The sequence below is a fragment of the Schistocerca nitens genome, chromosome 4 (genome assembly GCF_023898315.1).
Source record: "Schistocerca nitens isolate TAMUIC-IGC-003100 chromosome 4, iqSchNite1.1, whole genome shotgun sequence".
Taxonomy (NCBI): Eukaryota; Metazoa; Arthropoda; class Insecta; order Orthoptera; family Acrididae; genus Schistocerca; species Schistocerca nitens.
In genome coordinates this window covers 754,830,896-754,854,293 of record NC_064617.1, presented here as the reverse complement: position 1 = coordinate 754,854,293, position 23,398 = coordinate 754,830,896, and the positions used below count along the sequence as shown (strand labels likewise).

The 23,398-nt window shown below is 43.7% G+C and overlaps 1 protein-coding gene across 4 annotated transcripts in view; it reads left to right on the top strand.

Moving 5' to 3' along the window:
* LOC126253040 (heparanase-like) overlaps nt 1–23,398 on the top strand; it is a 317,446-nt gene that overhangs the window by 84,822 nt on the left and 209,226 nt on the right. For all 4 annotated transcript variants that reach the window (XM_049954109.1, XM_049954111.1, XM_049954112.1 and 1 more), the window contains one exon: nt 14,365–14,585. In XM_049954109.1, the coding sequence (XP_049810066.1) occupies nt 14,365–14,585 (221 nt within the window). The remainder of the gene's footprint in view (nt 1–14,364; nt 14,586–23,398) is intronic.

Here is a 23,398-nt window from a genome sequence, read left to right as displayed (position 1 = left end):
GCTCATTCAAACCAAGTATCTAAGCATCTGGGATGTAAGGCCTTGAGTGATTCCCCAGTCGAGATTGAGTTTTGTAACACCCTTAACTTTTGCAAAGGCGTGGTTACCTGCTCTGATGTAATGGAGATGGCCCCTGTGTAGTTACGTGAAGTATGGAAAAATATGGGCATCACGGAAGTGCAGAACTATATGAGGAGAATCAATGTCTCATTGGAAAAATCTGCAGCTCTCAGGGACTCAACATTGGTTTGCTGGATATGAGCTTGGCGAGCCCGGGGTTCTTGAGATGGGGACTGGTAAGCGCCACCAATCCCTCATCACCGTAAGCTTTGGGCATGCTTCAGCGACCACCGTGCAGCGCAGTGGTGCAACATTGTGTGTCTCAGGGAACAGGGATCTTGGCTTGACTGCCCGAATCACGAGGACGGGATAAACCTCTATAAGATCCCCTCAGTCTCAACGTGTGCTGCTTGCTGATGGGATGCATTGCTATTGAGGTGGAACAGTCGTTAGCGGGCAACCTCTGGGGAACCTGCCACACCTCAGTTGTATAAGGCTTACTTAGGCACACGGGGCTCTGTCTGAGTGGACCCTTATTTCCCTAGCTGCTCATGGAACCGAGATGGAATGCTCAAAATCATCGTCTCCTCCCAGCTATCTTCTCCTCCCAGCTGGAAGGGGGTACTGGCTGGGAGTATTCACATCCATTCATCCAAAAGAATGAGAGAAGCTAGTCCTCCTGATAATAAGAATACTTTGGACTGCAGTAACAGGGCTCATGGAGTCGTGAATAATAATATGTTTCTGGTGATAAAGAGGAAGGAAGGAGGGGACATTTGAAAAAGTGTCCCCATTTTATATCCATAAGGGTTTGGAAGGCCTGCTGGAACATTAAAATCTATAAAATGATTGAATAATGGCTCATTGTTGGTCGAAACTAACAGGTCAAAGCAGGTAGACCTTCTTAAAAAATTTCAGGAACTGGGTAACTATAATATCATTGTTGAATACACACCTCTCTCAACTCCAGTAATGACGTTGTCGCATGCCGAGATATCGTGGATATGGACATAGCAGAACTGAAGCAAGAATGGGCATCCCAGGAAACAGTTGATGTGGAGCAACGAATACACAGGAATAATGGAGCAACTGAAAAGACTGCCACTTTCATTGTCACATTCAATTCTCCGACACTGCTTGAACATCTTATGGTGGGGTTCCTTCAACTTAATGTTCAGCCTTACATTCCAAATGCTATGCAGTGCTATAAATGTCAGCATTTCGGCCATTCAACCATGAGCTGTGGAGGTGAAGCGACCTGTGGGAACTGCAGAAAAGCTGCTCATGACACTGGGGTGGACTGCCTGTCTCTGGCGATCTGCATGAACTGCTCCGGGAACCACCCGGTCTGGAGCCGAGATTGCCCTGTTTTTGCTGAAGAACGTAAAATACAGGAGATAAAAGTGACCCAGAGGAATCCTTATGCTGAAGCCAAAAGAGAATAAAAAGCAATGAAGCCCCCTGTCTTTGCCACCTCATATTCTTCCATGGTGCAGAATCCTATTCCCAAGGCAGATGCTTCAACACAGACGATGCCTAGTGTGCCTGTATCCACCACAAGCACCAGTACTTGCACATGTACATGTCAAGGGAAAAAGAGTAAGGATAAAGCAATCCAGGCAGCTGCACCAGGAAAGACCAACACGAGCCCCACAGCGAGCATCCAGAAGGTACTAGAAAAGCAGTGTGTCTCTCAACGCCCCCTTTTCCCCTCATCCTCGAAGGGACATGGTGCAGGGAAAGGCTCACGATTTTCGAGTCAAAAGCTGTCCTGAGCGCCATCAGATGCCATTCTTTCCCATCTGACTGATGAGGAGGATATCATGGAATTATATGCCTTGGATCCAAGCAGCTCCTCCACTCCCCCTCTCTTCAAGTGCTTCACCTCTCCGGTGCAAAGATAGGGGTAAATTAAAACTGCACCAATAACATGGCTTCCGTACTACAGTGGAAAATGAATGGGTTCAGGACTCATGTGGAGGAACTGAAACTCTTATCACAGGCATGTTCCTTGTGCTTTTGTTTACAAGAAACACATTTTAAAGATACAGATGTCCCTGTGGTACAGGGGATATATGCTATACTGCAAAAAGGATCTATCGGGGGAAATGGCCAAGGAAGGTGTCTCAGTGTTTGTCACTAATGCACAGCAATCCTCTGCTCTCCCCTTGGCTACTGACCATCACTGTTTGCTCACTGTATTTACCTCCACAAGATGCACTACTCCCTGAGGCTCTCACAGATCTTATCGCACAGCTCCCGCGACCATTCCTCCTGGGAGACTTCAATGCCCATCATGTCCTTTGGGACTCAACCAATACTTGCCCTCGGGGTCGGGTTTTGGAGGGCCTCACGACGTCTCATGAGATGTGGATGCCCAACATGGGTACTAGCACACATTTCTCTAATGCTACTGGGTCATTCTCAGCTGTTGACCTCTCTTTATGTTCTCCCACCCTCACTGACTCTGTTCAGTGGGAGGCCATTGACAACCTTCATTCCAGTGACCATGTCCCAATCTGCCTTCACCTACTAAATGGCTCATGACCTGAAGTTAAGCCCCCAAAACGGATGGTCAGCAGAGCTAACTGGACGTGTTTCAGCCAGCTGGCTGTGTTCGAACACTGTGACAGTGTCCAAGGATGGGTGGATCACATCACAAGAGTGATCCATCGTGCCGCTGAGCTCTCCACCCACAGTCCTCAGGTCATCTTAGGAGGCGATCAGTACCTTAGTGGACAGATGAGTGCTGTTCCACAATCCGGCAAAGGCGTGTGGTTCTTTGACATTTTAAATGCCAACCAACAGCAGACAACCTTAGGGCCTTTCGAGTCGCAAGGGCCAAGGCTCGACATGTCATTGGGGAGAGTACGAAAAGGTCATGGTAAGCATTTCTGGGCTCCATCAGTCGTTCCACTTCTTCTAGAAAAGTATGGGAAACCATCCGGAGGATTTCTAGTAAATACAGCCATTTACCGATAGCAGCAATGCTGAAACAGGGGTGCCTCGAAACAACACCCAGAGACATTGCTCAGATGCTGGCCGAACATTTTGCACAAACTACTGCCAATGCAAGCCAGGTTCTGGCATTTCATCACTATCGGCGACTGTAGATAGGGAAAAGTTTAACTTCAGGTCCAACAGTTCTGAGGCCTACAACTCCCCTATCCCTATGTGGGAGCTCGAATCGGTGATGCCTGAGATTTGTGACACTGCACCCAGTCACAATCAAATCTGGTACCACATGCTTCAAAGAAAGTCCTCCTCTAATGTTTTAATCTAATATGGTAGACAGGCAACTCCCCCAACTCGTGGAGGGAGGCAATTCTGATCCCTCTCCTCAAACCAGGAAAGGACTGCACATGTCCCGGTAGTTGTTGAAGTATCGCCTTAACGAGCTGTATAGGAAAGACCCTGGAGTAAATGGTTAACCATCGTCTGGTCTGGTTGTGAGAGACCAGGAACTTCTTCGCTACTTTCAGTGTGGATTCTGAAGATTTATGTCCACTATCAACAATCTGACCCTCCTAGAGGTGGCTATTCAGAAGGCTTTCCTCCGTAAGCATCACTATCGGCATATTCTTCAATATAAGTAAGGCACACAATACTACTTGGAGACATTGTATTCTTGCAAAACTGCATCAATGGGGCTTTCGTGGCCACCTCTCCATCTTCATACAGTCTTTTCCTGTCTCAGCAGTTTCGTAGAACCCGAGTTGATGACATGCTGTCTGATCGATTTGATTCTACCATTCTCGGTGTTCCTCAGGGCAGCGTTTTAAGTGTTACCCTCTTTGTTATAGCCAACAACAGTATCACGTCTAAGGTAAGGAGTCCTGTACTCCTTATTTGTATTTGATTTTGTTCTTTTCTGTTCCTCCTACAGTGTTGCAATGATGAGCCGTCCGTTGCAACTTACAGTGCGTAGGTTAGAGGAGTAGGCTGCAAAGATCTGTTTCCATAGTCCTGCAGATAAATATGTGTGTGTGTGTGTGTGTGTGTGTGTGTGTGTGTGTGTTCCTTTTAATTGTTCTCATCATCTTTTTAATTTGCCTGCCTTGAATATGGGGGACACCATCCTACATTTTACAGACACAGTGCGGTCTCTGAGCCTCACTTTTGACTCCAGATTATCGTGGTTAGGCCGGTATTACACTATCAAATTTCTTTGTCAAAGATTTGATCAAAGATGTGATCCAATATTCCGTCCAATATATTTGACAAAGATCTTTGACGTAGCGCTAGAAGGGGTATTACACTGTCATCAAAGTTTTCGTCAAAGTTCAAGATGGCTGACAAAAACAAATTGTTATTAACCGCAGCAGCTGCTGCTTGTGCCACAATTGCTGTGTGTGCACATGCGATACAGAAGCGGGGGGAAAAAAAGGAAACGTACCTGGGTGAAGCCGTGGGTTTCACGACGAGACGGAAAAAGCATTCAGCAAAACTTGTTACATGAGCTAATAGTGGAAGACGTCAAGTCATACATCAATTTCTTGCGAATGGATCAGCATACTTTTCAGTATGTTCTCAGTGAAGTGATTCCTCATATCTCAAAACACAATACTCACCTAAGAACTGCTATATCTGCAGAAGACAGGCTCACTGTAACACTACGATTCCTTGCTACAGGAGAAAGTTACTCTAGCTTACAGTACAGCACTCGAATTCCACAATGCACATTAAGTAAAATAATACCTGAAACGTGTGAAGCAATTTATAAAGCACTAAAGGACCATTGTCTGAAGGTAAATAACTGTTCGATACACTTTATGTTCATGAAGATAAATTGTTATTATTTTATTTATTTAATTTTATTTACATGGCAAATGAGATGTGTGATACCACAAAATTAATAGAGATGTATCAAGCAGATGAGACACTTTACAATGTGAGGCACCCTGATTATAAAAATAGATTAAGAAGATTGGAGAGATACAAAAATTATACACACATATATATTTATGGAATGGAATCTTCATCCTCTATTCCAGCCTGCTGCAAGGCAGCCTGGATATATCCAGAGGTGGACGGTTGTGCACGGGCTGTCGCATGCAGCAAATCCCACCTGTCCATTAATGTCCGCTGCAGACTGTGCATAGTGGCAGTGGTGTATTCCCTGCCGCCCACCCTTTCCATTTCATGCAGTTCTGCTGCGATGTGGGCGCCAAGGGTGCTGTAGCGGTCTTCATGGACAGGCATGGTTCTGGCAGCATCAGCCATAGCCTGAAGTGTCCTGCTGGCCTCCTCCATGACGTTAGTTGCCACGTCTGGCGTGACTTTCCTCCTTTTAGGAGGCCGCTCTTGACGCAGGGGCTGTGGCTGTGCCTCGCTACATGCAACAGGCTCTTGCATCTCATGCTATAAAATAAAAGATAAAAGCCATTAGTTACGTACTTCCTTGCACATACATAAATCTTATTTATTTACAGGTACCCACAAGGAGAGGAGAGTGGGAGCAAATTGCAGAGGATTTCGAGAAGAAGTGGAACTGTTATAACACTATAGGAGCAATGGACGGAAAGCACATTCGTATTAAATGTCCACAAGCTAGTGGATCTCACCTTTTCAATTATAAATCCTTCAACAGTATCATTTTATTTGCCATGGTAGATGCTTCCTACAAATTTTTGTATGTAGATGTAGGAACTAATGGGCGTGTTGGTGATGCTGGAGTGTTTTCAAAAAGCAAACTACGTGAGTGTCTCATTGACCGATCTATGCTCAACATTCCTGAAGGCAGGAAGCTTGGGAACACAAATATTACAACTCCAATGGTAGTACTGGCAAATGACGCTTTCCCTCTGAGTTATAAAATTATGAAGCCATACCCCTTAAAAGGAATTACAAAAGAAGAAAAGGTTTTCAATTACCGACTGTCATGAGGGAGAAGATTAGTGGAGAGCAGCTTTGGCATTCTTGCAAGTCGTTTCAGGATTTTTCTTACTACCATTAATCTGCCTCCAGAAAAAGTTACCACAATTACACTGGCTGCCTGCACATTGCACAACTTGTTAACTGAGAGAAGAAAACACTTGTACACACGTCAGGAAACAGTGTCTGCCGTAGTAGGAGACTGCACTTATCTTGAGACACAAAGCACTGAGGACCTACAGCAAATGGAACCAATAGCTTGCCAAGCTGCTTCTGGACGTACAGTACATGGGAGAGCAGTTAGGGAATACTTTAAGACATTTTACAATGGCGCTGGGAAAGTGCCCTGGCAAGATAATCACATTTAGTAACGTAAAATGTAAACAAATGTGCATACCGCACACATTTCCTCAAACGTCAGTGTGGCACGTTCACTTCCAGTTTCACTTTCTCTCCAAATGGCACATACTCTCGTCGGCCTCTGTTGACTGGTCTAGAAATTTCAGCATTTGAAACCAGTACACTTGTGGTGTATACGCCGCCTGCGCACTGGCTCCACTTTTGCTTTTATGCATCTGCAATATTAATAATGAAAATAATTTAAACTACTTGTAGGTTACGTAAACATTATTGTATGCTTCAAGTCGCTGCAGTGAACAAATTAATGCTAATCATTTGTATGACATGTAAACTTTACTTGCATGAATAAATATAAATGAATATGTCAATACGTACTTTTGCTTTCTCGTACGAGTAGCTAGTACGGAGGCCATTGATCTTCCTCTTTATGTCCTCCGCCGTACATCCTGGCCATATGTCACGGCTGATAATGTCTGCTATATTTTTATAACTCTCCAATCTTCTTAATCTATTTTTATATTCAGGGTGCCTCACATTGTAAAGCGCCTCATCCGCTTCATACATTTCAATTAATTTTGTGGTAGACGCCACACACCAATTGTATTTAGCAGCCATGTTTACAAACACAAAAGATGACAGAACGCTCCAGCGATGCTGGCGCTCCGCGTGGAAACATATCGCATTGTAGTGAACAGAAGACAAGCGATTTCTTTGATCAAATATACGGCCTCGGCCTAGATTTGATCAAATATTGGACGACATTTGTCAAAGATCCCTATTACACTATCAAATATCTTGGACAAAGATATTGGACAAAGATATTGGACAAAGAAATTTGATAGTGTAATACCGGCCTTACCATACCTGCGAGACCTGAAAGCCAGAGCCCTGAAGGCACTGAACATCATAAAGTGCCTTAGCCACAGGTCTTGGGGAATGGACAGGGTGCGTCTCCTTCAGTTTTATCAGGCTTTTATGCGTTCGTGGCTGGACTATGGTTGCATGGTGTATGGGTCAGTGAGGCCCTCTTACTTGCAGACCATTGATGCTGTTGATTATGAGGGGATTTGGCTGGCCATATGTACTTTTCGGACAAGTCCTGTACCTATCATCTTTGCTGAGGCGGGGGAACCACCACTTACCACCTGGTGCCAGCTCCTCATGGTGCGTCAGGCGTGCAAGTTCTTTGCAGCTCCAACTTCACCCGCACAACATACAGTTGCTCGTCCACCTCTGGAATGCCTTTTTTCCAACCATTGATGAGTCACAATGCCATTTTGGATCTGCGTGCAGTGTGTGCTGGAGTCGCTCGGTGTGGAGCCAGTGCGACCTCAAATCCAGGGTGTCAACCATCTGCCACCCTGGTTACTGGAGAGGCCCAGAATGATTTTAGATTTGGTGTGGTACCGAAGAGATAACACTCCTGCTTCCATTTTTAATGCGATATTCTCTGATATTTTATCTGAGTACCACGACCTTGTAGCTGTATTTAAGGATGGGTCTAAGCAGGGGGACTCTGTTGGTTGCTCTGTCGTTTTCCCAGATCGCGTCCTCACCGTCAGACTGCCTCTAGAATTTACCGTCTTTGACGCAGAACTATATGCAATCTTGCAATCACTGGAGCAGGTGAGACATTCTCTTGGTGTTAGATTTCTTGTCTGCTCAGATTCTCTGAGCACCCTTTACTCTCTTCATCATTTGTACACAGCAGATACAGTAACCCAGAATATCCCGGATGTCCATCTATTACTACTACAATGACTGGGGAAGGAGGTGTCTTTCTGCTGGGTACCTGGGCGCATTGGAATTGCGGGGATGAAAGGGCAGATCGAGCAGCCAAGGAGGCGTGTCGTGATCCTCTGGTATTTCGGTGTGCTATCCCCCTACATGCTATCACCTTGCTGTTGAGGTACAAAGTCATGTGTCAATGGGAATACGAATGGCTATCAGTGACCGATAACAAACTCCTTGTCATCAAGCCTGCAACTCAGTCCTGGAGTACTTCCTTCTAGCCACATCGGTGGGACAAGGTCCTTCTTACTTGTCTTCGCATAGGCCACAGCCCTATGACGTATGGATTCTTACTCCAGCAAGAGGACCCTACAATGTGTGGTGCTTGTGGTGTGCAGATCGCGGTGTGCCACATTTTATTGGATTGCATTTTATTTGCCGACCAGTGGACTGCGGTGGATTTGCCGGTGGATCTGCCATCTATTTTATGTAATGATCAAACAAGTGTGGTTGGGGTTTTAAAGTTTTTTGAATTGTCCAACATTTTTAACAAAATTTAGTGATATGTTCTTAATGTGTCAAAGGGTGGCTGGCTCACCCTAGTTTTTTGTAAGTGGTCAGCCAGTAACATTTCCCCTTTTCTTTTCTTTTAGTTCTTCTGTGTTTTGTTTTCTCTGTGTTTTGTTATCGTGATTAGCTCTCTTTCCTCCTAATTGGTTTTAGTGCTTGTGATACAGAGTGACTGTGTGGTTGTTTTTAGTGCATGTGTGTACAACACGTTTAGTTCATCTCCACATTTGTTTGTTTTTATAAGTGTAAGGATGCTGATGACCCCGCCATTGAGCACCAATCAGATCCACACACACACAAAAATCTGCAACATTTGTTCTCACGTTTAGTACTCCAGAATTACCTGAACACATCCTTGCAGGCTGTATCCGTTTTAAGGTTCAGGTGTTTGTTCCAAAGCCAATGCGATGCTTCAAATGTCAGAGGTTTGGCCTACCTCCGTGGGATGTAATGGGAGGGCTATGTGTGGAACTTGTGGATGCTCAGCTCACATGGCAGGCAATTCTTGTAAACTTCCTCTGAACTGTATAAACTGGTTCCAGTTGTTGTTGTTGTGGTCTTCAGTCCTGAGACTGGTTTGATGCAGCTATCCATGCTAATCTATTCTGTGCAAGCTCTTTCATCTCCCAGTACCTACTGCAACCTACATCCTTCTGAATCTGCTTAGTGTATTCATCTCTTGGTCTCCCTCTACGATTTTTACCCTCCACGCTGCCCTCCAATGCTAAATTTGTGATTCCTTGATGCCTCAGGACATGTCCTACCAACCGATCCCTTCTTCTAGTCAAGTTGTGCCACAAACTTCTCTTCTCCCCAATCCTATTCAATACCTCCTCATTAGTTACGTGCTAGTTATCTGGTTCCAGTATGGAACTGAAAAAGAAAATTCAGGAGTTGAAAGTCACGAGACGCATAACCTATGGTGAAGTTAGAAATGCTTTCAAAGCTATGCAACCTCCAGTTTTTGCTACTTCTTTTGCATCGGCCCTTAAGGAACCAATTGCCAAGTGTGATGCCTCTACACAGACTCAGATCACATATTCAAGAATGAGCACATGTACTTGTTGGTATACCTGTGGGAAAAACTCTACAGTTGAACCAGAAATCATTCAGAAGTTGTTTGTGATGAGCATGTAACCTAAACCATATACCACTGCCCCACCACCAGAAGCCTACTAAGCCATCCCCGAAACCCAAGCAACCAACTCCTCCCACAAGTAAGGAAAAAGTCCCTCAGAAAGTAGTTCAAAGCCAAAGATAGTGGCAGTTACACCTTCGGATTGGTGAGCTCTCTCTCTCTCTCTCTCTCTCTCTCTCTCTCTCTCTCTCAGGTGGGGATTTTACTTTTGAGGATATAGATTTCCAATTAGAGGAACTAGAGAGCTGGGCACAAGGTAATGTTCCCCTCACCTCATGGGTAAATCACTGCCTCTGAGGGAGTAAGACAAGACTAACCATTGCCAATCAACGGAAGTGGAATTTAAATGGGTACCAATCACATTTGGCAGAACTACAGCTCCTGGTCCAGGAGACACTGTTCTGCGTCTGCATGCAAGAAACTCATTTGAAAGTCACCGACACACCTGCATTAAGGGGTTCCCACCTCTACAGGAAGGATGATGTTACTGTAGTCAGTGCTAAAACTGGAGTGTCTGGTTTCATTGATAACAGATGCCATTCCTCTCATGTCCCTCTTAACATGGCCATACAGGCAGTTGCTGTGAAAATCCTAGTACCATTTAACATCACAGTGTGTTCTTTATATCTTCCACCTCATGATGCTTTAGATGCAGGTGCACTGACAGAATTCTCCAGGCACTCCCACTCCCATTCCTCCTTGTGGGGGACATCACTGCACACAATGTGCTGTGGGCTCAGCTATCACTTGCTCCAGAGGTCGAATTATTGAGCAACTCATCCACTCTGAGAATATCTGTGTTTTGAACTCTAGTCAGATGGAACATTTTTCCACAGGTGTAGGGTTTTTTTTTAGCCATTGATCTTTGTTTCTGCTCCCCAGCTATTAAAGATTCTGGTCAGTAGGAAGTGGCTACAGATTTACATTCCAGTGACCACTTCCCAGTGTGGATCCATGTGCTGACTTGAGCAGTGGTCGACAGGAAGCCACGGAGATGGGTGATTCAAATGACAAATTGGTTGCTATACAGTCTACAGAATATTTTTGAATAATAGTATTGTGCACAGATGATGGTGACCCATATCACTTGTGAAATCCAACAGGCTGCCACAGAGTCCACCCCCGGTCTAGCATTCATCTCAGATAACGCCCTGTACCTTGCCACAATGACGACTGTCGCTTGGCAATCAGGCCAGACAAACAGCTCTGCTTAACTTAAAACACCTTTGAACTGCAGAAAACCTTCATTCCTTCAGTTCTGTGAGATCACATGTGAGACGAGTGATAAAAGAAGAGATGAAGGATTTCTAGAAGGAATTCATATCTTCCATTAATCGGCCCACTTCCACTGTGCAAGTTTTGGAGTCAATAAGGTTGATGTCAGGCAAGGGCAGTACATGTCCTCTTATGCTCTTGTTGGGAAATGAGGTCTCAGTGGATGTGCCTCCCCCCACCACCCCCACTCCCTCCCATTGGAAGACGGTAACGTGATAGACCCCAGAGATCACTGTGACCATTAGAGATTGTACATGGGCTTTCTAGTACCACACACGTGTCCACAACCTCATAAAATGATGAAAGTAAGGATCCTAGGAATGGAAAATTCGTATCATTGGATCACGTACCTCTCCATCACAGGTATGGGTAAAGATCAGACTACTCTATGGCTTTCAGTCCCCTGCAGGTGTACCAAATGTTTCCTTAGATGGTGCCATTTATACTGATCCAGACACTATCATCAAAAATTTTGCTGAGCATTACACTTGTGCATCTACATCTAAGAGCTGGCACATAAAACAGCAGGTGGAGCAAATGTGCTTATCTTTTACTACCTGCCACCTGGAGCCATATAATGCTCTGTTCAGTGAATGGGAACTCTACAGTGCCCCAGTGCCCTAGCTCACTGCCCTGATATAGCACCAGGGCCAGATTGCATCCACAACCAAATGCTGAAACAATTCTCAGTGAATTGCCAGTGTCACATCCTTGTCCTCCTTAATTGGATCCAAAATGAGGATGAGTTCCCATCCCAGTGACAAGAAAGTGCAATAGTTTTGGTACCGAAACCAGCTAAGAGTCCCCTCGAGATGGACAGTTATCACCCATTCAGCCTTACTGACATTCTCTGTAAGTTTCTCGAATGCACGTTGAGCAAGTGACTGTGTTGGTTGAGAACCATGAGTCATCTCCAGAGCCATGGATAATTATGGGGAGGCAATAGTTAGAATTGCAGCTTCCTCCACCTGTCCACTCCTACCGTGCTCTCAATACTCATGGCTTAACAAATTAGGCGTGCCTACACTGGCGTGGTCATAGTTGCACCCAACAAACACTTCTGCACTCTTTCAAGACTCAAGCTGCTTTGCTTCCTCTCTGCTTGCAGCATGACAGAGATTCTCCATATGCAAAAATAAACACTGGCCCAGCTAGTGCTGTCTCATTGTTTCTGTCGATACACTTAAATAAATTTCTCTTGGCTATTACCCAGCAATTTACAATATTTACATTATAATTACAATAAATGATATACATTCAGAAATAAATGGAATATTACATCCATTACATATTAAATATAGTATCTGTAACAAAGACTACAGATTCAGAATTAGAAGTACCGTAAAAGTTATCAATGGATATTAAACACCGAAAAAATTTTGTATGGTGCAGAAGGTATTTTATTTGCATTTTCGGTGTTAGTGTTAAATACCATTCTAGTGAAGTGATGTGTATTCCTATTTCCCCTTACTGATGAATGTGAATCAAAACTATACGAAAAGGTACTGTAGTGAGAGCACAGATATTTTATGGGACTGTCATTTTATTTGCATGAGACATGCCAAGGGAAGAGACTTTGCAAAAGGAAATACTGTATGGGGGCATGAATATATAAGTACCAAGGATAGTTGGCCTACTTTGAAGAGGCACAGAAACCCTAAGAAGATATGTGATTTTGATAATGCAAATGATGTTCTGCAAGATAACCAATGAAATCTTACATTCAGATAGATTGATTCATTCTATCTAGAGACTTTGAGTTGCACATTGACATTGCGAGAAGTTTGATGTAATACATTTTATGATGTAATTAGTTATTGTTAATATACAGTTCATTGATGTGAAATGAGAAAGTATGTTATTCAAGAGTAATTAGAAATGTAGTGTTGAGTTTTTTCAAACAGCAATTGTGAGGCAATTGGTGAAGAAGTCATAGCCTTCCTAGAGGGCAAGGTCAAAAAGAATAAAAAGTAACAAAGAATATATATTAATTAACCTACATTGAGTGAAGGTGAATAGTGCAATACACTTCATTTAAATATGCTTCACCCAAATTATAAGTTACAAATTTGAACATTGTTATCTACTGTCTAATGCCCTATTATTTGAAAAAAATAAAAATGATCTAACTGCTGCAAAGACAGTGGTGGGTGGACAACTGTAAATAATATTAGTTTGTATAGGTAAGAAGACTCATTGTCATATGTTCTAGAGAGCTGTCAGTCTGGAGAAACACTCACAGAAAAAACATTTCAGTCTGGGTAAAGGCTATTATCACAAAAATGATGTCAAGTGTAAAATCACTGCTAGAATAACAATAATTATTGACAGTTCCTCAAACATGAAAACAGCTTCCATGCTTTTGAACCTTCCACACGTCTCGTGTTTTGCACATTCTTTAAATCTCATTGTGCGACTTGCAATATAAAAAAAGAGTCCATTGATACACCCTGTACTTAACCTTACTACTGCAATTATCAACTGTTATGATTTTGAATGTTTACTATTTAAGCCACTTTTTAGTGTTACGATCAATTACTTATTCTCCATAATCAAGGAGTGATGAAGACATCTTCTGTAATGTGGTCCTAATATTTGTGAAATTTATGTTAATTGTAACAGCATCTGCTTCCTGGGTAGCCCTGATCTTTTACTTTTATTATTATTATTATTATTATTATTATTATTATTTATTACCAGTTCATCATCATTCACCAGCCATGGCTGGACAGACAGCATCAAGTTTACAGTAATATTATGACAGTAAAATTAATTAAACATAAACTTAAGAACTAAGTTAAAAGAGTTATGAACATACTAGATGACACTTAATATCTGAGACAAATATCTTTTGTTGTTTTATCTAGTTAAATTCTATTACATCTAAATAAATGATGAGATCATTACTTCATTATTGAGTGAATGTTTCAAAGAAAATTCCCCAAAAAGCTATTTTAGAGATCTGTGTAGCAGTAAATATCTTAGTATGCTAGGCTAGTGAACATTCTGATTTTTCCCCCTTGTTTTCTTGTCATCACTCTCATCTATTGCTCCCGCAGATGTTGATTGAAAGACCAAATTATAGTCATTCTCTTTCGTAACTGAGATTTTGTCTTTTAGTTCCAGGGAATTAATTGCTCTCACAAGGCCACTTGCACCAGCATATCTCCGAATGGGAGGAACTGTAGCAGATCAACTTATTTTTGTACCAAATGAGGAAATGATTCAAGAAGATTTATATTCTGATTTTTCCCCCTTGTTTTCTTGTCATCACTCTTCTCTATTGCTCCCGCAGATGTTGATTGAAAGACCAAATTATAGTCATTCTCTTTCGTAACTGAGATTTTGTCTTTTAGTTCCAGGGAATTAATTGCTCTCACAAGGCCACTTGCACCAGCATATCTCCGAATGGGAGGAACTGCAGCAGATCAACTTATTTTTGTACCAAATGAGGAAACGATTCAAGAACATTTATTGTTATCGAATCCTTTGGTGGCTGCTAAAGCAGAACATGTGGATTATTGTGATTATGGCTACCATTGTAACCGTAATATCTCGGATACATTCAATATGACAGGTAATGAAAGCTGTATAATAGGATGTGCTAGTTTTGGTGTAATTATTATTAATAATCTAGATAGAAATTATGAGTTCACAATAATATTTAAACGTTTTTTGCAAGCTAGCCATTGTATTGAAATAAACTTTGCAGTCTCTTTTTATGCCTTTTCTTTTTAGCCTCTACTGTGAATAGACCTCTGTAATAACAAAATGGAGCTTCTGTCTACCTAGTTGCTCTTTCAACACTACATCCATCTAAATGATACTTACCATTACAAGTCCATTGCTGTCATGATGTTGCTTATATTTAAGTAGTACAGAATGAGCGAGTCCCTAGGATAGTGAATGCAACCTCACGCATTTTCTGCTGCTTAAAGGAGGAAAGAAAAACTTCCCATCTAAAAAGCTTTAGTGTTTAGTATTTATTCGGTTTGTCTTCATCTGTGTTAATTATTTTTAAGCTATGTACCAAAGTTCACAAGAACTCAAAATTAGACCACTGTCTTTTGTGGACAATTTTCTCACCGAGTTAGCTACTCAGACGCATCTTACAGCACACATCAAAACTTAACTGCCAGTACCCATCTCCTGCTTTATTCGTTCTGCCAAAGATATCCTGTATATCTTGCTGGACTAGCATTCCTGAGAGAGAGGATTTGGTGCAGAAGGCCTTAGCCCTAACTTTGGACTTATATCCAGCCAGAATGGCTCTTTTACTCTACAGTAGTGTATACACTGTTATTTAACTTCCTAAAGGGTTGGATATCTCAGTTGCTAAGAGCATTCACTGTGAATGGCAAGAATTCAGATTCTGTCTTATTTTTTCAGTAGCAATTTCACCTTAGTTTTAACAACCAGTAATCAAAAGTGTACTTTGTATTCTATAACAGAGGTGCCCACCACAGCTTCCTGGGAGCTGATCATAAAATGCTTCATCTCAAGTAGCTGTGGCTGTAGACTGAGTCCATTGTGTACTTGCAAGTTAGTAGTTCTGTTTGTTTAAGGCTGAATCTTAGAGCAGGTTGTCTTCATTTTTCTTCATTCTAACCGTTGCCATCATGTGCTGTTAACATAGGGCATGTTTACATTTACAACTAGCCTCTGCAAACCACCATGAGGTGCATGTCACGGAGTACGTCCCATTGTAACAGCTATTAGGGTTTCTTCCCATTCCATTCACATATGGTGCATGGGAAGAATGATTGTTTGAATGCCACTGTGCATGCAGTAGCTATTCTAACCATATTCTCAGAATCCACATGAGAGTGACACATAGGGGATTGTAGTATATTCCTAGAGTTATAATTTAAGCCAGGTCTTGAAACTTTGTTAGTAGACTTTCTCGAGATAGTTTATGTTTGTCTTCAAGAGTCTTCCAGTTCAGTTCCTGAGTATCTTTGTGACACTCTCCCATGGATCAAACTAACCTATGACCATTTGTGTTGCTTTCTCTGTATACATACATTATCCCCTGTTAGTCCCACACACTTGAATCAAGTTCTAGAACCAGTCGCATGAGTGATTTCTAATCAATCTGCTTTGTAAACTGATTGCATTTCCCCAGTATTTTACCAGTAAACCAAAATTTACCACCTGCTTTACTCATGACAGAGCCTATGTGACCATTCCTTTTCACATCCCTATGAAGTGCTACACTCATGTATTTCTACGAGTTGCCATTTCCAGCAGTGACTCATTGATATTATAGTCGTAGGGTAGTACATTTTTTCATTTTGTGAAGTGCACAATTTTACAGTTCTGAACATTTAAAGCAAGCTGCCAACCATTGCACCATTTTAAAATTTCATCAAGCTCTGATTGAATGTTTATGCAGCTTCTGTTAGATAGTACTTAATTATAGATAAATCTGCAAAAATTCTGATATTACTATTAATATTGTCTGCAAGGTCATTAATATACAAAATGAACAGCAAGGGTCCCAACACACTTCCCTGGGGCGCACCTGAAGTTAATTTTTTTTCTCCCCCCCCCCCCCCCCCTCTCTCTCTCTCTCTTGTCAGCAGTCTTCTGACTGGTTTGATGCAGCCCACCACGAATTCCTCTCCTGTGCCAACCACCTCATCTCAGAGTAGCGCTTGCAACAGGCATCCTTAATTATTTGCTGGATATATTCCAATCTCTGTTTTCCTCGGCAGTTTTTAAGCTTCCTCTGATACCATGGAAGTCAACCATGGAAGTCATTCCCTGATGTCTTAACAGAAGTCCTATCATTGTAGTCCCTTCTCCTTGTCAGATTTTTCCATGTATTTCATTTCTCTCCGATTCTGCGCCAAACCACCTCTCTGCTTACCTTATGAGCCTACCTAATTTTCAACATTCATTTGTAGCACCACATCTCAAATGCTTTAATTCTCTTCTTTTCCAGTTTTCCCACAGTCTGTGTTTCTCTATCATATAATGCTGTGCTCCACATGTACATTTTCACAATTTTCTTTCTCAAATTAAGGTCTATGTTTGATACTAGTAAGCTTTTCTTCTCCAAGGGTGCCCTTTTTGCCAGTGCTAGTCTGCTTTTGATGTCCTCCTGGCTCCATCTGTCATTGGTTATTTTGTTTCCTGTTGTTGTTGTCTCCAGTCCAGAGACTGGTTTGATGCTACTATATCCTGTGCAAGCTTCTTCATCTCCCAGTACCTACTGCAACCTACATCCTTCAGAATCTGCTTAGTGTATTCATCTCTTGGTCTCCATCTACAATTTTTACCCTCCACGCTGCCATCCAATACTAAATTGGTGATCCCTTGATGCCTCAGAACATGTCCTACCAACCGATCCCTTCTTCTAGTCAAGGTGTGCCACAAATTTCTCTTCTCCCTAATTCTATTCAATACCTCCTCATTAGTTATGTGATCTACCCATCTAATCTTCAGCATTCTTGTGTAGCACCTCATTTCAAAAGCTTCTACTCTCTTCTTGTCCAAACTATTTATCATCCACATTTCACTTTCATACATGGCCACACTCCATACAAATACTTTCAGAAACGACTTCCTGACCCTCAAATCTATACTCGATGTTAACAAATTTCTCTTCTTCAGAAATGCTTTCCTTGCCATTGACAGTCTACATTTTATATCCTCTCTACTTCAACCATCATCAGTTATTTTGCTCCCCAAATAGCAAAACTCATTGACTACTTTAAGTGTCTCATTTCCTAATCTAATACCCTCAGCATCACCCGATTAAATTCGACTACATTCCATTATCCTCGTTTTGCTTTTGTTGATGTTCATCTTATATCCTCCTTTCAGGACACTGTCCATTCCGTTCAACTGCTCTTCCAAGTCCTTTGCTGTCTCTGACAGAATTACAATGTCGTTGGTGAACCTCAAAGTTTTTATTTCTTCTCCATGGATTTTAATTCCTACTCCAAATTTTTTTTGTTTCCTTTACTGCTTGCTCAATATACAGTTTGAATAACATTGGGGATAGTCTACAACCCTGTCTCACTCCCTTCCAAACCACTGCTTCCCTTTCATGCCCCACGACTCTTATAACCGCCATCTGGTTTCTGTAAAAATTGTAAATAGCCTTTCGCTCCCTGTAATTTACCCCTGCCACCTTCAGAATTTGAAAGAGAGTATTCCAGTCAACATTGTCAAAAACTTTATCTAAGTCTGCAAATGCTAGAAATGTAGGTTTGCCTTTCCTTAATCTATTTTCTAAGATAAGTCGTAGGGTCAGTATTACCTCACGTGTTCCATCATTTCTATGGAATCCAAACTGATCTTCCCCAAGATCAGCTTCAACCAGTATTTCCACTCGTCTGTAAAGAATTCGTGTTAGTATTTTGCATCTGTGACTTATTAAACTGATAGTTTGGTAATTTTCACATTTGTCAACACCTGCTTTCTTTGGGATTGGAATTTTTATATTCTTCTTGAAGTCTGAGGGTATTTCACCTGTCTCATATATCTTGCTCACCAGATGGTAGAGTTTTGTCAGGGCTGGCTCTCCCAGGGCTATCAGTACTAATGGAATGTTGTCTGTGGTGTCACCGACAGACACCACACTTGCTAGGTGGTAGCCTTTAAATCAGTTGTGGTCTGTTAGTATACGTCGGACCGGCATGTCACCATTGTCAGTAATTGCAGACCGAGCGCCGCCACACGGCAGGCCTAGTCTAGAGAGACTCCCTAGCACTCACCCCAGTTGTACAACTGACTTTACTAGCGATGGTTCACTGGCTACATATGCTCTCATTTGCAGAGACGACAGTTTAACATAGCCTTCAGCTATGTCATTCGCTACAACCTAGCAAGGCGCCATATTCAGTAATTAGAATTAATTCTGAACAGATAATATTGTGAATCATGTACTGTCAAGAGCGATGTTCATCATTAATGGATTAAAGTTAAGTATCAAACTAATTACGTCTGCTTTCTGAATTCTAATTCCTTGTCATGTTCCAGACCTGACGTCAGTATAGTTCTTCCCTCTTCACGCCAGCCTGCATGAGCTAAAACGCGTGCATTTCGGACTCCATTCATAAGACGGTGTTGGCTCTTCTGCCAACACAACACTGTCTACTCCCGGGGTCTTGTTTGGACTTAGGTCTTTCAGTGCTCTGTCAAACTCTTCACACAGTATCATATCTCCCCTTTCATCTTCATCTACATCCTCTTCCATTTCCATAATATTGTCCTCAAGTACATCATCCTTGTCCAGACCCTCTGTAGTGTCGGCAGACTTGCCAACACTACGCACACTAATTGAAAGAGGCGGCCAAGATGCACGCGCTAACTCACGAAGGATGGAGTGAGGTCTGAAACAGGAGACTTAATGAATGTGATAAAGAAAATACGTATCTTTGGAATATACTTAACTTTTAATACATCCTTGTATACATCATTCTTGATGAGACATCTGGAGATTGTGGCGATACAAGTGACTCTTTATATACAAGCTATTTAAGGCTAATGGCGCCTTGCTAAGTCGTAGCCATTAACTTAGCTGAAGGCTATTCTGTCTCTCGGCAAATGAGAGCAAAGGCTTCGTCCGTATAGTCGCTAGCAACGTCGTCGTACAACTGGGACGAGTTCTCGTACGTCTCTCGAGACCTGCCGTGTGGTGGCACTCGGTCTGCGATCACATAGTGGCGACACGCGGATCCGACATGTACTAATGGACCGCGGCCGATTTAAGCTACCACCTAGCAAGTGTGGTGTCTGGCAGTGACACCACATTCCTCCCCCGCAAATCGGCGAACGGGCGTGTTATAAGGCTTCCGCCCGCCGTGGGGAGGACCCCATGTTGACGTATGCGATGAGGTGGGGAGCCTAACAACAGGCGAGGCTGTGCCACGCGCACCCGGCCATTCGGTCCGAGGGGAGCTAGGAAATGCCTGAAAACCTAGTCCAGGGTGCACGTCAACATGCGGTGTATGCGCCCGTAGAGAGACAGGAGAGGCCGAAGGGTCGACCTCCATGTGGCCGGGGCACCCGACGGGCGAAGACGACATCTGGTCCGGAGCGGGCAAGAGTTCCATGGCGGAGGACAGCCGGTCACGGGAAAGGAGCGGCGGCGCGTGACCCAGGGAGGCGCCAGGCGGTTGCAGCGACGCGTCCACTGCGGGCGGCGCCGGCGGGAGAACAGGCGGGGCGGCGGCGCGTCGCCATGAGGCAAAATGGAAGGCAGCATCGGTAACATCTGGGGATGAGGCGAGCCAGTAGATGGGTCCCCAGGGCGCTGACCGGACGGCACCTTCGCTGAAAGCAGACGGGGAGCGGCAGAACCCAGGCGACGACAGAGGCGCAGCTGATTGAGATGCCGACGCACCTCACCAGAGGCCCCCAAAACCAAATACATCGCGCGGCCGAGGCAGCGAAGAATGCGCCCTGCGAGCCAACGCCGTGAACCGCGATAGTTGCGATAGAAAACAACGTCGCCAGGAGCAAAAGCAGTAGTCTGCCGCTGCACTGGAACCTGATGCGGCAGATGCAGCAAAGACATCAAGGTTCGATGAGGACGACCATGGAGCAACTCAGCCGGCGAGCGACCATCGCGGGGCTGAGAGCGATACGAAGACAAAAAGAGCAACAATGCATCCTCCCTAGAATGCGACTCTTTCAACTTCAACATCTGTGACTTGAAAGTCCGGACCAACCGTTCAGCGGCACCGTTTGACTGAGGCGAAAGCGGCGCGGATGTCAGATGTTGAATACCATTGGCCTTGCAGAACGACTGAAATTCTGCAGACATGAATTGTGGGCCATTGTCGGAAACAATAGTCTGTGGTAGACCTTCAATGCAAAAAATAGCAGACAACGCCTGGATGGTGGCAGATGACGTCGTGGAAGACATACGAACAACAAAAGGAAAATGACTGAAGGAATCCACCACAACCAACCATCGAGCATTCCAGAATGGACCAGCAAAATCGATGTGCAAGCGTTGCCAAGGGGAAGTGGCTTTCGGCCATGCAAAGAATTTCCGCGGCGGGGCGGATTGTTGTTCGACACACGCCACGCAAGAAGAGCACATATTCGTAATCGCAGCATCGATTCCGAACCAAGTACAGTGCTGACGAGCAAGTTGTTTCATACGCACTATACCCCAATGTCCTTGGTGAAGAAGCCGTAAGACAGAGGACTGTAATGAACGTGGGACCACGACTCTGGATTGATCATTATCCGAACGCAACAACAAAACACCACGTCGTACAAAAAGTCTCTCCTTGTGAGCAAAAAATCGGCGAACCAGCGGATCCTCGATCCGTGACTTTGACAAGGGCCATTGCGTAGCAACAAAACGCAAAACAGTAGCAAGGACAGGGTCAGCAGCTGTGGCTGTAGCGACACGACGAAAATCAATCGGAAACGATTCGACCACGTCATCGGTTTCCGAATCAATGAACATGCAAGCAAGTTCGGAAGAATCGAATGCTTTATCCTCAGCACCAGGCAAACGGGACAACGCATCAGCGTTTCCGTGCTTAGCAGTGGACCGATACAAGATATCGTAGCGGTACTGCGAGAGGAAAAGAGACCAGCGAATGAATTTCTGCGCTGTACGTGGAGGTACAGGCTTGTTCGGATGAAAAAGCGATGTCAAAGGTTTGTGGTCTGTGATGATGGTAAAGTGACGACCATACAAGAAATCATGGAACTTAGTAACACCAAACACGAGAGCTAAAGCTTCTTTCTCTATCTGGGAATAATTGCGTTGCGCAGATGAGAGCAATTTTGAAGCAAAGGCAATAGGACGATCATGCGATCCATCTTTGTGCGCAAGCACAGCACCGATCCCGAAATCCGACGCATCTACCATCAACAAAAGGGGTTTCCAGGGATCGAAGGGCGTAAGGCAAGTATTTGAAAGCAACGCCGATTTCAACCGGAGAAAGGCACGTTCGCATTCCGTCGTCCAGACGAACGGAACACCTTTACGGCATAAGCGATGAAGCGGAGCTGAAATGGAAGAAGCGCGCGGCACAAACCTGGCATAGTAGTTAATTTTTCCCAACACACTCTGGAGCTGTTTCAATTTCTGTGGCGAAGGCAACTCCTGTATGGCACGGAGGTGCTCTGGACTCGGATGTATGCCTTGTGCATTTATGACATGGCCCAGATATGGTAAGTCACGAGCAAAAAACACACATTTGTCCTTACGCAAGCGAAGACCATTTTGTCGCAAGACCTGAAATAACGATCGTAGGTTGGCTAAATGTTCGGCTTCTGGCTTTCCGGAGATCACAATATCGTCCAGATAGTTCGCAGCAGTAGGGACCGACGCACAAACAGTTTGTAAATATTGCTGAAACAATGCAGGGGCGGATGCACACCCGAATGGCAGTCTTTTGAATCGGTACAATGCAAGATGCGTGTTAACCACCAATACGCGCTGGGATTCTTCGTCCACCGGTATTTGCAAGTACGCATCGGCTAGGTCCAATTTCGAAAAGTATTTACCCGGGCACAGTTTATCAAAAAGATCTTCCGGGCGGGGCAAAGGAAAAGTTGCAGTCACAAGTTGTGGATTCACTGTTGCCTTGAAGTCCACGCAAAGTCTCAATTTTCCGGAAGGTTTTGGCAAAATTACTAAGGGTGAGGCCCAGAGAGAAGCCTGCACACGTTCATTTACACCTTGAGATTCTAAATCGTGTAATGTTCTTGCGACCTCATCACGCAATGCGTGGGGAACATTGCGCGCTCTGAAAAATTTCGGTTGCGCGTTTTCTGTCAGTTCCAAATGTGCTTCATAGTTCTTAGCGCAACCAAGGCCCGGTGCAAAAATGTCTGCAAATGCCTCACAAAGACGAGAAACACTGGCGGAAGGCACAGTCTGGTTCACTAGTAGGACCTGATTGACTATAGACAAGTTAAACAACTGAAATAAATCTAAACCAAACAAGTTCACTGCAGAAGAAGAACGAAGAACGTAAAATGACACAAGTTTTGTTTGTCCCTTGTATGTGGCAAGAAGGCTGCACTGTCCTAACACAGGTATCTGCTGTCCTAAGTAACTATTGAGCTGAACATTTGCGGCACGCAACGGAGGTTTGCCCAGGTGTTTGTACGTTTCTTGATTGAGCAGTGAAACTGCAGCTCCAGTATCGAGCTGGAATGGAATCACTTTGCCTCCCAAGTCTAAGTCTACAAAAAGTTTATTGTCCCGCTGACGACAAGAGCGACTTTCACGTGCAATTTGAACTGATACAGGTACAGAAGCACTTGCGACTTTACGGGATTTCCTGCGACGTCGACGCACACTTTTTGTGGGACGAACACAGTCACTGTTAGATAAAGTGGCACTGGACGGGGTGGAATTAACGACATGAATGTCCATGGGCGAAGGTCCACGAGCCTGAT